The sequence below is a fragment of the Lipotes vexillifer genome, unplaced genomic scaffold (genome assembly GCF_000442215.2).
Source record: "Lipotes vexillifer unplaced genomic scaffold, Lipotes_vexillifer_v1.1 scaffold259, whole genome shotgun sequence".
Taxonomy (NCBI): domain Eukaryota; kingdom Metazoa; phylum Chordata; class Mammalia; order Artiodactyla; family Lipotidae; genus Lipotes; species Lipotes vexillifer.
This window is the reverse complement of record NW_006797031.1, coordinates 355,789-372,404: the sequence shown is the minus strand read 5'-3', so window position 1 is coordinate 372,404 and position 16,616 is coordinate 355,789. Positions and strand designations below refer to the sequence as shown.

At 36.5% G+C, this 16,616-nt stretch overlaps 1 protein-coding gene across 1 annotated transcript in view; it reads left to right on the top strand.

The window, feature by feature from the left end:
* FAM117B (family with sequence similarity 117 member B) overlaps nt 1-16,616 on the top strand; it is an 89,041-nt gene that overhangs the window by 62,738 nt on the left and 9,687 nt on the right. The window contains exons 4-5 of the mRNA XM_007469178.1: nt 408-521; nt 14,814-14,957. Coding sequence (XP_007469240.1) covers nt 408-521; nt 14,814-14,957 — 258 coding nt within the window. The remainder of the gene's footprint in view (nt 1-407; nt 522-14,813; nt 14,958-16,616) is intronic.

The window sequence follows — 16,616 nt, the reverse complement described above, 5'->3', positions numbered from 1 at the left end:
ATCTAATTCTAAATAAAATGTGACTCGTAAGTAAAATGAGAGAATACTTATCATTATTTTTGAATTCTTTGTGAAAGCTATAATGTATAATATAATTTATTCCAAATGCTAAAAATTTCATTTGTTTAGTACTTGGGAAGCTTAAAGGCTCAGAATAGTGTTGGAACATAATTTTTTCTTTGAAAGAAAGATATACATTTATGCATATACAGATGTGTGTGTATATATATATATGTGTATATATAGATATATATAAATTTTTTTACAATAAATCAGATTTTTGTGGGATGGTTTAAAAACTCAAGAGCTTTATTAAGGCTGAATTTTACTGGTTCTTATTAAGCATGGGTATGTTTTATGTAATGTGGAAAACACTCTGACATACTTGTTATTTTTCCCTTTTTCAGATTGCAAAATTACGCCAGCAGTTGCAGAGAAGTAAACACAGCAGTCGGCATCATCGAGATAAAGAAAGACAGTCTCCATTCCATGGCAACCATGCAGCTATTAACCAGTGTCAGGTAGGAGCACAGATACCATAAAATCCAGACGAGGGATTTGTTGTTTTCCTGGTGATACATTATTTCATAGGTAACTGTTCAGGATAAAAATGTCTAAAACTATATATGAAATAGTGATTAAATACTGAATCACAGCCTTCATTTAAAAAAAAAAAACAGAATATTAAGTTGACAAGATGATATTTTCCTTTAGTGATCTGTGATATGACTTCTAGGAATTATAGTTAGTTACGTATTTTGGTTTACTATATTTTCGTCTTTATCAGTTTAATATATTGGAGGCAGAGTAATAGACATAATCATTGGCTGTGGAATCAGACCCTGGATAAGTAACCTGTTCTAAGTCTCAGTTTCCTCATGTGAAGATAGAGGATAATAATGATACCTGGAGCATAAAGTCTTTTAGTAGGGAAAATCTTTAACTGCTTTGATTCTTTAATTGAACTCTATGAACTACTCCTGATGGCTCACTCACAGAGCATTTCTCTTAAACTGAATTGAAATTAGATGAGGTCCCTTAGCAAGGAGAGAGCAAGAAATAGTTTGCCAGCTCCACTTTCAGGTTGATAGCTTCTGATGATTGTCAAGTGTATGTGGATTGTTTTCAAGAGAAGGTATGGGTAGAGGTACATATTTTTTTCAAATTAATTGTGTCCTAGAATATTGATGCATGGGTCAATTTTTTTTTTTTTTTTTTTTTTTTTTTTTTTTTTTTCGGTCCGCAGGCCTCTCCCTGTTGTGGCCTCTCCCGTTGCGGAGCACAGGCTCAGCGGCCATGGCTCACGGGCCCAGCCGCTCCACGGCATGTGGGATCTTCCTGGACCGAGGCATGAACCCATGCCCCCTGCATTGGCAGGCGGACTCTCAACCACTGCGCCACGAGGGAAGCCCCATTGGTCAAATTTGATTCCACAAATTTATAGTTTGATTGTAGTTTCTGATAGCTTTTTTCCATATATAAGGCATTTTTAGTTATAACGTATGAATATACGTTAACACATTTAAAAACCTAGACAAACTGCATTTATATTTGGAGAAATAGAAAATGCAAAATTGACAAAACAAGAAACGAAAAGTTTGAATAGATTAATAATTGTCAAAGTTGGAATACTAATTATTCCGCTCACTCTCAAAGGCTACAGACCCACATGGTTTTACAGGTGAATTTGCCAACCTTCCACTTCCTCTTTAATTCATCCATAAATAATTTAGATGTGTTTCTAAGAGATAAGTCCAATTCTTATTTCCAATCCATATTTTTACTCCAAGTAGAATAGAGGTTAAGATTGAGTTTTATTGAATTAAGTGATGGGTTTTAGCAGTTTATAACTTTCTGAAGTGATTTTTTTAAACTTGCATTAAAATTAGCAATTAAAGCAATAACATTATCCAAAATTTTCTTCGTTTTTTCCGTTGCAAGTTGAATTTGCTTCATAAAGATTATTGAAGTTTGCATGAACTTCATTTTTGTCTAATTCTAAAATGTCTCTGTGGAGAAAGTGAGGACTAGAAAATATAGTAACTTGAAAAATAAATTCATGTAGCTTGACTTTTGTACACTTGACACAACAAACATTTTGACTACTTGACTTGCTTTAGTGTTAATAGCCAATCAGAGATCAGGCACATGTGCATCATGATAGCTATGGTAGTAGTATTCATATTTAATTGAAACTTTGAGACTGTGAACATGAAAATATCATTCAGTAAGTCATGGGTGTGGCTTTGTTTAGTGGGTTCTCTCTCTAGTGGAGAAAGTACCAATTTGAGATACGTATGCTTTGAGGCTATTCCTCCATCCATGTAACATTTATTAAATGTTGCCATATAACTCGTACTGTAGTACTCATTAGGGGATGCAGTGATAAATGAAATATTGGGGCTTTCCCCCCACCAAGTCTCCAATAGATATAAGTAAACAGTTAATTTTTACACAGTGTATTGAGTGTGTTGATCAGGGAGTGTTCAGAGTGCTATAGAAGGGATATTTATCCTTGGACTGGCCATGAGCCATCTAGAAAGACTTCTAGAGAAAATGGTGTCTAAGTGGTCCCTGAAGGATAAGTAGAATTTAGCCAGTTTTCTGGACGTGGAAGAAATCATGGCTTCAGGTAGGGGTGGTAGTAAGAGATTAGGCTAGAGAGGTAAATAGTAGCCAGATCTGAAAGTCTTCATGTCTCAGTTGTTAAGAAATTTGGACTTTGTCCTTGAGGCACCAGAGAGCTATTTTCTACAATTCAGGGGGTTGATAGGTGATCAGATACACATTTTGTCATGATCATTATGGGTTCAGAGTAGAGAATGAATTTGCAAGAGGACAAGATTAGAGGTAGGAGACCATTTGAGAATAGATTTATAATCCACGTAAGAAATGATGGTGAACTAAAGTAAGGTAGAAATTGTGGAGCTGGAGAGAGTGGACAAACCTGAGTGATATTTAGAAACTAATAATTAATAATTGAAGTCTATTAAGTGCTTACAATATGGGAAGCACTCTACTCAGCTTTTGTATGTATTATTAGCATTTAATCCTCATCTTTGAGGTGGCGATTGTTATTATCCCCAATTTACAGGCAAGGAATTAAGGCACAGAGAGATCAAGTATCTTGTTCAAGGTCATATGAGACAGAACTGGGATTCTAATATAGGCATTTTGACTTCAGAGTCTGAGTTTTTAAACTTTGTTAGCTGATGGTTGATGAGATGGGAATGATGGAGACATAGGAGTAAAAGATAAGGCCAATTCTAGCCTTTAAAACATGATTTAAAAAATATATCTACTTTCCTCACATCATGTACAAAAGTAACTCAAAATGGTCAAAGACCTAAATATAAGAGCTAAAACTAAAAGCTCTTAGATGAAAACATAGGCATAAATGTGACATAGGATTAGGCAATGGTTTGTTAGATATGACACCAAAAGCACGAGTAACAATAGAAAAAGTACATAAATTGGACTTTATCAAAATTGAAAACTTTTGTGCTTCAAAGGACACCATCAAAAAAGTGAAAAGACATTCCACAAAATAGGCAAAAATATATATAAATCATATATCTGATAAAGCACTTGTATCTAAAATATATAAAGAACTCTTGCAACTCAATAATGAAAAGACAAACAGCCCAATTTAAAAATGGGCAAAGGATCTAAACAGAGAGTTCTCCAGGGAAGATATACAGATAGCCAATAAGTATGTGAAAAAGGTAACTTAGCATTATTTGTCAATAAGGAAATGCATACACATTCCAGTGAGATACTCTTTCATACCCACTAGGACAGCTAAAACTAAAAAGACAGATAACAAGTGTTAGTAAGGATGTGGAGAAATTGGAGCCCTTATATATTGCTGATAGGAATGTAAAATGGTGCAGCCATTTTGGAAAACATCCTGGCAGTTCCTCAAAAGGCTAAATAAACATAGAGTTACTGTATAACCCAGCACTTGCTCTCCAAGGTATGTACCCAAGAGAATTGAAAACATACGTTTACATAAAAACTTGGACACAAATGTTCATAGCAGCGTGTCTCACAGTAGCCAAAATTTGGAAACAACCCAAATGTCCATCAACCAATGAATGGATAAATAAAATACAGTAGGGCTTCCCTGGTGGCGCAGTGGTTGAGAGTCCGCCTGCTGATGCAGGGGACACGGGTTCGTGCCCTGGTCCGGGAAGATTCCACGTGCGGCGGAGCGGCTGGGCCCGTAAGCCCTGGCCCCTGAGCCTGCGCGTCCGGAGCCTGTGCTCCGCAACGGGAGAGGCCACAACAGTGAGAGGCCCGTGTACCGCAAAAAATAATAATAATAATAAAATAAAATAAAATAAAATGCAGTATATCCATACAATGGAATATTATTCAGTCATAAAAAGAAATGGAGTACTGGTACATGCTACCATATGGGTGAACTTTGAAAGCATTATGCTAAATGAAAGAAGCCAGACACAAAAGAACACATATTATATGCTTTCACTTACATGAAATGTCCAGAATAAGCAAACCCATAGAGACAGGTTGTAGATTGGTGGTTGCCTGGAGCTGGGAAAGTTGGGGGGAAATAGAGAGTGACTGCTAATGGGTGAGGGACTTATTTTTGGTGTGATTCTAAGATCAATTGTGGTGATGGTTGTACAACTCTGTTCAATAACCATTCAGAAGCAAAAGTTGTACACTTTAAACGAGTAAGTTGTATGGTATTGTGAATTATTTTTCAATAAGCTGCTGCAAAAAAATCTACCAACCAACATAAAAAATAAGTAGATAAAATACAAATATAATTGTCTGGAAATAATAGATTAGATGCTAACACAGAACCCAAAAGTAACCTGGGAGATCATGTAGCTAGAGGATGAGCACAGGTGCCCTGAGATCAGACTGTTTAGTTTAGATCTGGATCCTGCTTCTTGTTGGCTGTATGAAGTTCCTCGGGTTCTCTCTGCGTTATAGTATTACCTGTTAGTGTGTTATACTGAGGATTAAATGCGATAGAATGTTATAAAACAGTTAATGCAATTCTTGACCCATAATAACTGCTCAGTAGATCTTAGGTTGCTTCCAGTTGGATTTTTCACTAGGCTTCTCTGCCAATTTCATATTGGAAGTTATTTTCTAAAGCTTTTATTATCATAAAAATATTTACATGCTTATTACAAAAATTTTAGAAACTAAAAAAGTCAAATAAAAAGATTGTCTCAGTCAAGCTGTTATTTTTTTTTAAATCAAATAGGAAAAAGATCATCCAGAGTCTCTTTAAAGACAGCTATTCCTTACATTTTTTCTTCTTTTTCCTTTCTCATTCCTTGTTGAGATCCTACCATATGTTAGACTTTATATATTTAAAAAATTTTACTTAATGTGGAAAAATGTTTGTTATTACAGATGCTTCAGGAACATTTTTAATGTTTCAGATTCTGTAGAGCATTTCCCTAATTTTGGCTATTTAGTTGGGTCCAGTTCCTGTGTGCTTAAAGCTTTTTATATATTTATACTTTCCTAGGGGTACATTTTCCATTATTTGGTTAAGAAGTTTGAATATCTGGGGGGGCTCTTTAACTTTTCTCTTCATAGCCTTCCCAAGTTATTACAGTTTTTTGGTTTGGAGGGTTTTTTTTTTTTGGAGAAGATTATTGGGAAATTCCTTTAGTATCCCTTTAATGATCAAGGACAGTATTGCTCTGCTGATAGCTCGTAGTCTATAACCACTGGTTAACAAAAGATCTTTTTCTTGGGCTTACAATGGATTTTTGCAGTTAGAAAAGAATTCTCACATACCTTTTTGAGTGGTTCTTTCCCTGGAAACTTAGGGGGTGGGGAACTATTTGTTATGAAGAATAAGTGCTGCCAAGTTTTTTAGGAGAGAGAATCTTTTCACATGTCAGTGGTTTCCAAAATTGACAGAGCCCTCGGATACTTACGGTATCATGTTTTTAAGGAGTATTTCAAGAAATATTCTCATTAGAAGATGTAACTAATACATTTCAGGATTGTTTGATTGATGATTAGAGTCAGATATTAGTAACAGAGGAGCAGGAGATGCAGCATCTTCACAGTTGCTTAAACTAATTTAGGAGTGAGAATTTAAAAATCATGCAGGTGTTTCTGGTTGTTATAGCCTCAAGCAAGAAAGCCCTCCCAGGGCTTCCCTGGTGGCGCAGTGCTGGAGAGTCCGCCTGCCGATGCAGGGGACGCGGGTTCATGCCCCGTTTCGGGAGGATCCCACATGCCGCGGAGCGGCTGGTCCCGTGAGCCATGGCCGCTGAGCCTGCGCGTCCGGAGCTCCGCAACAGGAGAGGCCACAACAGTGAGAGGCCCGCATAACGCAAGAAGAAGAAAAAAAAAAAAAGAAAGAAAGCCCTCCCATAGGATTTTCTTATTTCTTTATCTGGGCTGGGACACTGTAGTTTTGTCGTAGCTTAGGAGGGTTTGAGAGCAGAGGGATAGTGAGGTAGAAAGGGATAAAAACCTATTTTCATCTGAGAAGTGAGAGGGCCGTTGCACTTTAAAGAGAAAATTGCTGCTCTGCAATAAAATCTTTGTATGCCAGTCCAGGACATGATTGCTGTTCTTGAAAGTTTTAAGATTTTGCTACTTAGAAATCAAGAGTAGGTGCTTCAGCTGTGGAGTATAGTTGTAGCTTAGAAGAGCTAAGAGGGGGATATCATGAAAGGACAGTGATTGCTGGAGGACAGAAATAAAGTAATGCTGACAGGACAGGAAGAATCAAGGCCACATGGAGGCCCTCTACAAAAGCCCTTAAGATTGGAAAGCTTTTTTTCCAGTGCTTTCTAATTTTTTAAAAACCATTCTAAACATCAGTTTTGACCTCCCTGTTGTTATATTAGGGTTTCTGGCTCATATTTCTCTCATAGATCTCTGTTGAATTGCTGAACAGACCTTTTTCCATCCTACTTCCCTATCAAGGCACATTTTTCTTCCTTTGAAAATTTAACTGTATATTTCTTTTTCCTGCTCAGCTACTGCTTCAGTAGGTGTTCTTCCCATCTTTCCTGACTCTCTGTGTCATACCACAGTCTTATCCCCACACTTTGAAACAGATACTTAAGTTATAATGTAGATGGACCTCAAATGAAGATTCAGGATTAGCCAACCCTTCTCTTGGGGTTCTTTCTTTGTTGGTTACTTCTCAGCTTTGATGCAGAATTTGATCTTTAAGCTGTAATGTATATAGATATATGGAGAATGTAAGTAGAAAAAAAACTTTAAAACAGTGATTCACCTAATTGAAATCTTAATTGAATGGAAAACATTCTGATTTGCGGAGAAAGAATCAAAAATTGAGAAAATAGGAGATCCTTGTTGTTTCCAAAGGATAGATCTTAGGAGGTAGATTTTGCCTTAGTACATTGAAGGATTTTTAACCTTTCAGATCTATCTAAGGATGACCTCTCAGTTAATATGATAACCCACTTATATTTGCATATACTGATTTATATTTAGAAATGTAGATTTTATTACAGAAAGCTGTGTGGATATGGGAAAAATAAATTATATACACACACATAAAATTCCTTAAGAGCCCTTGAAATGAAGCATAAAAGTTAAAGTATAGTCATTTTTGTTATTTTTAGGTATTTTAGAATATAGTTTATGTAAGGAGTACAATCAAAGGCCTATTATTATCTTTTATTTCTGGAACAATAACAGTATGCTTAATGAGGAAATCTTTCCCTGGCAGCTTGGGTAGATTTTTTTTCTTCTAATCATATAGCTATTTGCTAGTTAAATGAATTACAGTTGAACATTTGCTTTATTTATCTAAAATGGTGTGTTGACCTTAGGGAAGTGGCCATTTTCTTTCTTTCTTTCTTTTCCTTCCTTCCTTTCTTTTGCCTTAAATAGGTTAAACTGTTGATAAATACTTGCTGCTATTTAGATTACATTTGAGAAAATCTTCTTACCAATTGAGTAGGTTATGACTTCTGTAGCTGCCTGGAAAGGCAATAACAAGATGTACAGTTAGTTACTACACTGGTGGGTTCCTCTTATGTGCATTTCTCAACATGACACCCAGGAAACTTAAGCCTTCTGTTCTTAGCAAGCTTACTAACAGATCTTTATGATTCTAAAATCCAGGATGGTCAGCATTTTGCGGAAACCTTGACAGGTCATCTTCCCCTTCTAGTCTTCTCCTTCCTCATTTCTATAACTTTAGCAGTTATAAACCAAGTGCAGCCTGAAAATGGCATCCAGAGCAAGCCATTATTTATGTTGTTTTGTGACATTTAGGAGAGAAAATTAAGTTTAGAATTTAGTACCTTTCACTCAGTATAAAAAATAAAGTAAAAGTTCTATTTCTAGTATATATACTAATAACTCCTGAGATCTTTCTTACTTAGTCTGTACCAGTTCCCTGTCTCCTCATTGTTTCCTGACACAGGAAGAGTCCAGGCACAGGAAGGATGACTGCCTGACAGAAATGTTCTAATGTGCCCTCCACTGCAATTAGTGAGCTGTGGGTTTCTTTTAACCCCTAGGTGCTTTAGTCCAAATCAGTTTCCTGTCACCTCACTATTTTCTATTTTCTATTGCCACTACCTTAAGAAAGGTTTCTCTCCTTCCTTGACCCGTCATGAACCAAAACATATTCTTAGCTTTACTCTCCCACTCTTATCCCTGCAGCAAGTACATATCTAACTGGAGAGGGTTTTTTTTTTTAAAGCCTTTTGTTAGATTATACTTTGGGATTTTACTTCTGTTGCTAAGGAAACGAGGGTGAGAATAGGTTTTTAAAATTTTTTTTTCCCTTCAAGGTGTTAGTGACAGGTCTTAGTGATATCAAAGACCGATGAGAAATAACCAGTCTCAGTGACTCTCTTAGGCATTATTTCACTGAAGTTAAAAGTAGGAAAGTGAAGACCTTGGAATGAGAGTAGGGCAGAGGGTGGAGAATACAAGTTATTACAAGAATGGAACGGAGTAGTGGCCTTTGCCGTTTGCCTTCCTCTTCCTGTCCTGTCCTTATCACAGTTCTGTCACAGGGTGAACCAGTGCTGGATTGCTGATGAGGCTTTCGGGAAGCAAGGGAAATTACTGGCTTTGTAGCACTAAGGTGGAAGGATTGAAGAATAGGGTGTCTGAAAGGCAGCTGACAGGGCTGGTCAATACTCAGTTGACCTCGCCTAAAAGGGACATACCTAACTTTTGAGGGGGTCCCTAAGTCATTTGTGGACTGCTTTTTAAAAGATATTCTTCCCACCTTTCATCCATATCAGCATATAGCTCTCTCTAGGCAGAGACCTAAGGAGACAATATTAGGCAGAAAGAGCATGATTCAGAATGATTCTGTTAGCTAGTAACTTTTCCTTTTGTTTGTCAATTATCATATAGTAAAATTGACTTTTTTGGGGGGTTGTCATACAGCTACATGAATTTTAATACATGTATAGATTCATGTAACCATCTACCACAGTCAGGATACTGTGACACAGGATATTGTGTGAGAATAATTCCATCACCACCACTCACCCCAGATTTCCTCCTGCTATCCCTTTATACACACACACCCCTCCTTAACCTCTGTAATCACTGATTTGTTCTCCATCACTCTAGTGTTAAATCTTGTAGAGAATGTCCTGTGAATGGAATAGTACAGTATGTAATCTTTTGAGACTGTCTTCTTTTACTCAGCAATAGTGCCTTTGTGATTTATCCAAGTTGTGTATATCAATAGTTTATTCCCTTTTATTGCTGAGGAGTTTTTGGAGATTATGAAGAAAATTGTTATAATCATTCCCTTGCAGAATTTTGCATAAACATAAATTTTCATTTTTCTAGGGAAAATGCTCAGGAATGGGATTGCTTGTTCATATAGTAATTGTATCTTGAACTTAATAGAAACTGTAAAACTTTTCCAGAATGGTTGTACCATTGTGCATTCCCAGCAGCAGTGTTTGAGAATCTCATTTGCTCTGCTTTCTCATCAGCACTTGGTATTGTCAGTATTTTTTATTTTAGCCATTGAAATAGATGTGTAGTGACATTGCATCTTGATATTAATTTGCATTACCCTAGTGAACATCTTTTCATATGGTTATTTGCCATCTGTATATCATGTTTGGTGAAGTGTACATTCAGATATTTTGCCCATTTTTAAATCAGGCTGTTTGTTTTCTAATTACTGAGTTTTGAGATATCTTTATATATTCTGAATACAAGTCCTTTGTTGACTATGTGAGTTACAAATATTTTTTCCCAGTCTGCATTAGTATTTCATTCTTTTGACAGTGTCGTTCATAGGGCAAAATTTTTTTAAAAAGCAATTTTGAAGAAATCGTGTATCATTCTTTTCCTTTTTCCCCAGCTTTATAGAAATATAATTGACACATAACATTGTGTATTTAAGATATACAATGTGATGACTTGGTATATGTATATATTGTGAAATTATTACCACAGTAAGATTAGTTAAGACACCCATCACCTCATGTAGTTACCTGTTTTTTCTTTTCTGGTGAGAACTTTTAAGATCTACTCTCTTAGCAACTTCCAAGTATATAATACTGTGTTGTTAACTATAGTTACCATGCTGTACATTAGATCCCCAGAACATATTCATCTTGTAATTGGAAGTTTGTATTCTTAACTGTCTTTACCCATTTCCTCCACCCGTCTGCCCCTGGCAACCACCAATCTACTTCTCTTTCTATGAGTTTGGTTTACTTTTATTTTTATTTAAAAATTTTTTTAATTTATTTTTTGAGTTTGTGGTTTTTTTTAGATTCCTCATATAAGTGAGAACATACAGTATACAGTATTTGTCTGACTTATTTCACTTAGCATAATGCTCTCAAGGTCCATCCATGTTGTCGCAAATGGCAGGATTTCTTTTATGGCTGAATAATATTTCATCGTTTATGTGTGTACCACATTTTCTTTATCCATTCATTCATCAACAGACATAGGTTGTTTCCATGTCATAGTTATTGTAAATATTATAAATGTGGTAATGAACATGGAGGTGCAGATATTGTAAGGAGTAAAAATATTTTGCTGTTCAGTTTGGCAATATGAATCAAAATCCTGAAAATTTTTCTTGCATTTTGAGCTATTAGTCCTTCCAGGATTGTATCCTAAGGAAGTATTTACATATGTGTGCAAGTACTCATCTAAGAGGATGTTTATGGCAGGAATTTTTTTGTTTTCTTTTTTTATTTTTGGCTGGGCCGCGTGGCTTGCGAAATCTTAGTTCCCTGACCAGGGATTGAACCCAAGCTGTTGGCAGTGAAAGCGCAGAGTCCTAACCACCGGACCACCAGGGAATTGCCAGTATTTTTTTTGAATAGTGAAAAATTGGAAACTGTTTGGCCAATAACAGCACACTGACTTCTTCATACTTATACAATGAAATACTATGCAGCTATAAAAATGATTTGGTAAATAAGAGTTTTAAAGCATAGAAGGAAATAGGAATTAGGGAATTGGGAAGTAAAATTAGGGAAATAAGAATTAAAAAAATAAGTTACAAAGCACAAGTTACAATCTATTTCTGGTTAAAAGTGTCTATGCACAGAAGAAAAGGGCTAGGCAGAAGGATGTTTAATCAAATTAGTAACAGTCCCATTTATTTTTCTTCAGTGAGTACTTATTACTTTTGCAATAAAGAAAACAATGCCATTTAAAAATAGTGTCTCAGAGTAAAGTTTTTATGGCCATATTCAGGTTCTCTCAAGCTACTGTATCTCAGGATTATGTTTAAGTAGTCTCTTTAGACTGTTGAAAACTAAAAATGAAGAATAAAACTAAGGGTGAGTGTATCAGTCAGCATGGGCTACCATAGCGAAATACCATAAGCTCGAGTGGCTTAAACAACAGAAATTAATTTTCTCATGGCTCTGGAGACTGGAAGTCCAAGATCAAGGTGCCAGCAGGGTTAGTGTCTGGTGTGAGATGTCCCCTTGGGCTGCAGATGGCTGCCCTCTCATGTGCTCAGATGGCCTTTCCTTGGTGCATGTGTGTGGAGGGGGAGAGGAAGAAGAGCACAAGTGAGTGAGCTCTCCTGTGTCTTTTCTTACAAGGACACCAATTCTGTTGGATCAGGGCCCTATTCTTATGACCTCATTTAACCTTAATTACTTCCTTACAGCCCCCATCTCCAAATGTAGCCACATTGGGGGTTAGGGCTTCAATATGTGAATTTTAGGGGGATACAGATGTTCAATTCATAACACCAGCCTTGTCGAATAAAGCATCACGTCTGTTCTAGATTCTGTTAGGCAGTGGCAATAAGGAGATGAGTAAGACATAGTTTCTCCTCTCAGGTTGGTTGTAGAAAAATAATCTAAAAGAAAAATATATCACCTGCGATTCCTCTACCCAAGTATAGCTTTTTACTCTAGACATTTTGGAAGAATAGTCTTCTTTTGTGTGTGAAATATAAATGTGTGTGTGTTGCATATGTATATATTGGCTTTTGGTCAGATAAACTTTCAGAGATAAAGGAAGAGTGTTCTTTAACTCCACTTTTGTGAAATATTTGGGATAGATGAGACTTTGTTCCAATAGGTAGAACAGAAAATGCTGAGAAGTTAGTTGCTTTTTTTCCCCTGAACATAGTATTTGTGTTTTGGTGTTTTAAAATTTTTTATTGGAGTATAGTTGATTTATACTGTTGTGTTAGTTTCAGGTGTACAGCAAGTGAATCAGTTATATGTATGCATATATCCACTCTTTTTTTCTCAGATTCATTTCCCATATAAGCAGTATTTATGTTTTTATTTGAAGAAAGAGGGAATCAAAAGAAATATGAGAGCTAAACCTTTGAAGACCTATATGAATAGTTTTAATCAAGTTTTACTCCCATGATTTTCTGTTTGTAAATTTGCAAAATAATTCTCCCATTCACCTTTTAAAAATCTCATTGTTCTTATAGGCCACTCTTTGTTACTTGGAATTTATAGTTTAGCTGACGCGAGGTTATGTGAAACTTAAATTTTGTTAAGTATAGAGTGTCATTGAGTTCAGGTTTTATTTTCCAACCGGTACTTGATCTATGATGCTGTTGTGCTTTAGCCACCTGCCAAGTTGGGTGGAGAGTTGTTACCATTCATGGAATCTGAAGGCGTCTAAGCAGGGCAAGTTTTCAGAGAAAAGGAAGTAGACCAAGAGAATAGACATATTGACATGGCAAAGATTTCCTCAACAAACAATTTTGGAAATGGTATATCAGAGCCCCAAAGATCTACCATGTAGAGAATGACTCAAAGATGTGGACTTGAAAAAAATTTAATTATATAAATTTTCTCTATAATACACCTATAGAATATCTAAACTTAAGATTTGTCATATTCCTTCCTTTGATAGTGGATACTGAGACTAGAAGATGGGACAGAAAGAAGAGATGGAAGTGAGAAGGAAATAAGTAATATCAGAAGCTTGAGGGTATGGGGAGAAGACTGGGGAACAGAAGGATTGAAAAGCGGGAAAGTTAGAAGATTCCATATGTAGAAGAAAATAAATGGTACTTGAAAAAATTTGTGAAAAGACAAGAATAAAATAGGGAAAACACAAATTCATAATAGGGAAAATACAAAATAAAAATTGTAGCTGTTGTTTACTGAGGATCCATCCGTTCTGGGCCAGGCACTGCACCCCTGTCCTCTCCTTTCATTCTCAGAACGACTCTCTGAGGTGGAGTGCTGTGTTCTCATATTACACGTGAGGAAGGTGAGACTGGGGCCCAACATAACTAAGCAATGAAGAAGTGCTGCCTCAGCACTCCAGATTGAAGCTTTCCCTTTGATTTCCCTTTGACTTTTTTTCTAACAAATGTCTTGCTTTGGTTTCCCAGGATTTTTGTGTTGTGCTTCTCTCTCCCCCCCCCTCTCTTTTTTAATTACAAAGGTGTGCAGGAATAAAAAAGGAGCAATACAGGTTTAACATTAAGTTCTGTGTCAGACAACAAGGTTATCAAATGAAACTAGTGGTAACTGATTAGAGGCCCTGTTACTACCTTTGTTTCCTTGCCTCCACTTTTCTCTTAGAGAGAGGTTTTCCAAAGAAACCTCCATAAATGAAGGATGGATTAATCACATTTCTTTACCAGACAGCAGGACAATACAAGATGATCTTCTGGCACACTGTTGCTATGAACTTTGGCAGATACCTCGCAATTCTTGTTTCATATTTTATTTTGAGTATTTGTCAGGAAACCAAGTGACATCCTGTAATATAATCAGATATTTCTTTTCAAAAGTAATACTGTGCCAGTGGGAAATTTTTTAAAAAAAAATTAGAGATAGGCTTTGGAACAAAACATATTAATATCATTGCAATGACAGTACAAATAAATTTCACAGGGAAGTTATTCTGTAATCTTGCTACTGTGTATGGACTTTGGAAGTGATTTTATTTTTCCACCAAAATATTTTTTCTTTTTTTTTGATAAATTACTGTTTGTTGTTTATTTCCTGGAATATATATAATTATGGCACTAGAGGACTATAAAATTATGTTCTGAAACCTGAACTCTGTTATAAAGGAATATCTGAGGTTAACATTCTGTTAGTATTTTCCTTTATCTCTGTACCCTTTATAGTCCCTCACAGATGTGAATAAACTTCTGAAATTCTCCCTTGATTGTCTGGGGTTTTGGCTTTAAATTATATTTCATGTATACCAAGGAGCAGGTTTGGTTATTCACAGTTTTTGTGAGGCCTATAAATTTTATTTTGATTTATTTTAGAGTTAACCATGTCAAATGGAAGTATGCTTCCATCTAGAGAACTTAAAGGTAGTATTAAGTGTATCTTCTCCCGCCTCCACCACTTTTTCTTAAGGCTCCTGTTCCAAAGAGTGCACTTATTCCAGTAATTCCCATCACCAAATCAACAGGCTCCCGGTTCCGGAATAGTGTGGAAGGATTGAATCAGGAGATTGAAATAATAATTAAAGAGACTGGGGAAAAGGAAGAACAGCTTATAGTAAGTACTCTTGTATCTTAAAATCATTCATACATTAACTTTTCTAATTATGAAGAAAATTCACAGTTTTGGTTTCCGGATTTACATGGGTTTCTTCCTTGTTGAGAATGAAAATTTTCTCTTTTGAAAAACTTTGACCTTTGCAAGTGAATGAAAAGTTCTCATTTCTTTGCATCTCATAGAAGCAACTGATGTGACTTAAATTTGGATCCTTGAACAGAAACTATTTTTTGTTTTTCTGTGTTTAAAAACCCCTAGACAGGTGATATGCTTCTTATTGGCTATAACTCTATTTAACAGAAGTTTAGCTTATGAGTTTGTTGGGGAGGGAGGGATATGACATGGAGTACTTTCTAAACTATGAATCTACCTCTTGCTTATGTTTGTCACTGTTTGGTTGACTGTATCATCGAAGCACAGTTCTGCTTACCTATAATACACATAAGAATGTGTATTCTATTAACTATGACACGCATAAGAGTGGTTCATATATAAGACAGTGATAAAATTTCCTGTTTATATTTAAAACCATGTCACAGTATATTTAAGCTTTCATTCTTCAGTGAAAGAGAAATTGGGGAGTTTAAAGTAGTGTTTTATTGATGCCTAAGATTCTCTCCCTTAAGATTACAGGTTGGTTTAGCTTAGAGAAAACGCAGCTGCCCACACCCTCTCCTCCTTCCCTCCTCCACTGAATGACGGGGAAACTTTCTTTGATGTAATAAAGGTAAATGTACCAAAGGTATACAGGGAGCTGGTTTCCCTGCTGAGTGAGTCACACAAGCTTCCCTCTGAGTGTTCTCCTTGATTTCCCTGTATAATTAGCACTGCTGTGATTAAGCTTTCTCTCACTTAGGAAGGTTTCTTTGAAAACCCTGTTCTTGGAGGAAGTGGGCAGGGGGAGAAAGTAGCAGGGCCTGTCATCAAGTATGACTAGTTCACACAGTGGATAACCTTTTCTTCTAACGTGGAACCTAGAGTTACACCTAGATTTCTCCTCTTTTATAATGGCCTGTTTTTTATAATTTAAAACATAATAGCACATGATAAGTAATTCAGTGCAGTTCATTCTTCAGCAAGCACTGACCACTCATGTGCCAGCCCCTGAGAATACAGAGGCTCTGTCTGCCACTCAGTGTCCAGCGGGGGAGGGATGAGACAGGGGTGTCCCCACAGAGCAACACAGAGGCTTCTTTCTCGCGAGGCCTGATGAGGGTTTCTGACTTTTGAGTCTTCTGGAACAACAGGGGAAGGGTGACGTTAGGTGCATTTCAAAATCAATGACAGGGACTTCCCTGGCGGTCTAGTGGTTAAGACTTCGTGCTTCCACTGCAGGGGGCGCAGGTTCAATCCCTGGTCGGGGAAGTAAGATCCCACGGGCCATGCGGCATGGCCAAAAAATTTAAAAAAAAAAAAAAAAAAAAATTCCAAAAAGCTCCAAAATCCAAAACTTGAATTTGCCACACACCAGCAACTATTTACATAGAATTTGCATTGTATTAGGGTATATAAGAAACCTAGAGATGATTTAAAGTATACAGGAGGATGTGCATAGGTTATATGCAAAATCAGTGACAAAAATACTTAATTTTTTTTTTTTTTTTGCGGTACGCGGGCCTCTCACTGTTGTGGCCTCTCCCCCACCAGCGCACAGGCTCC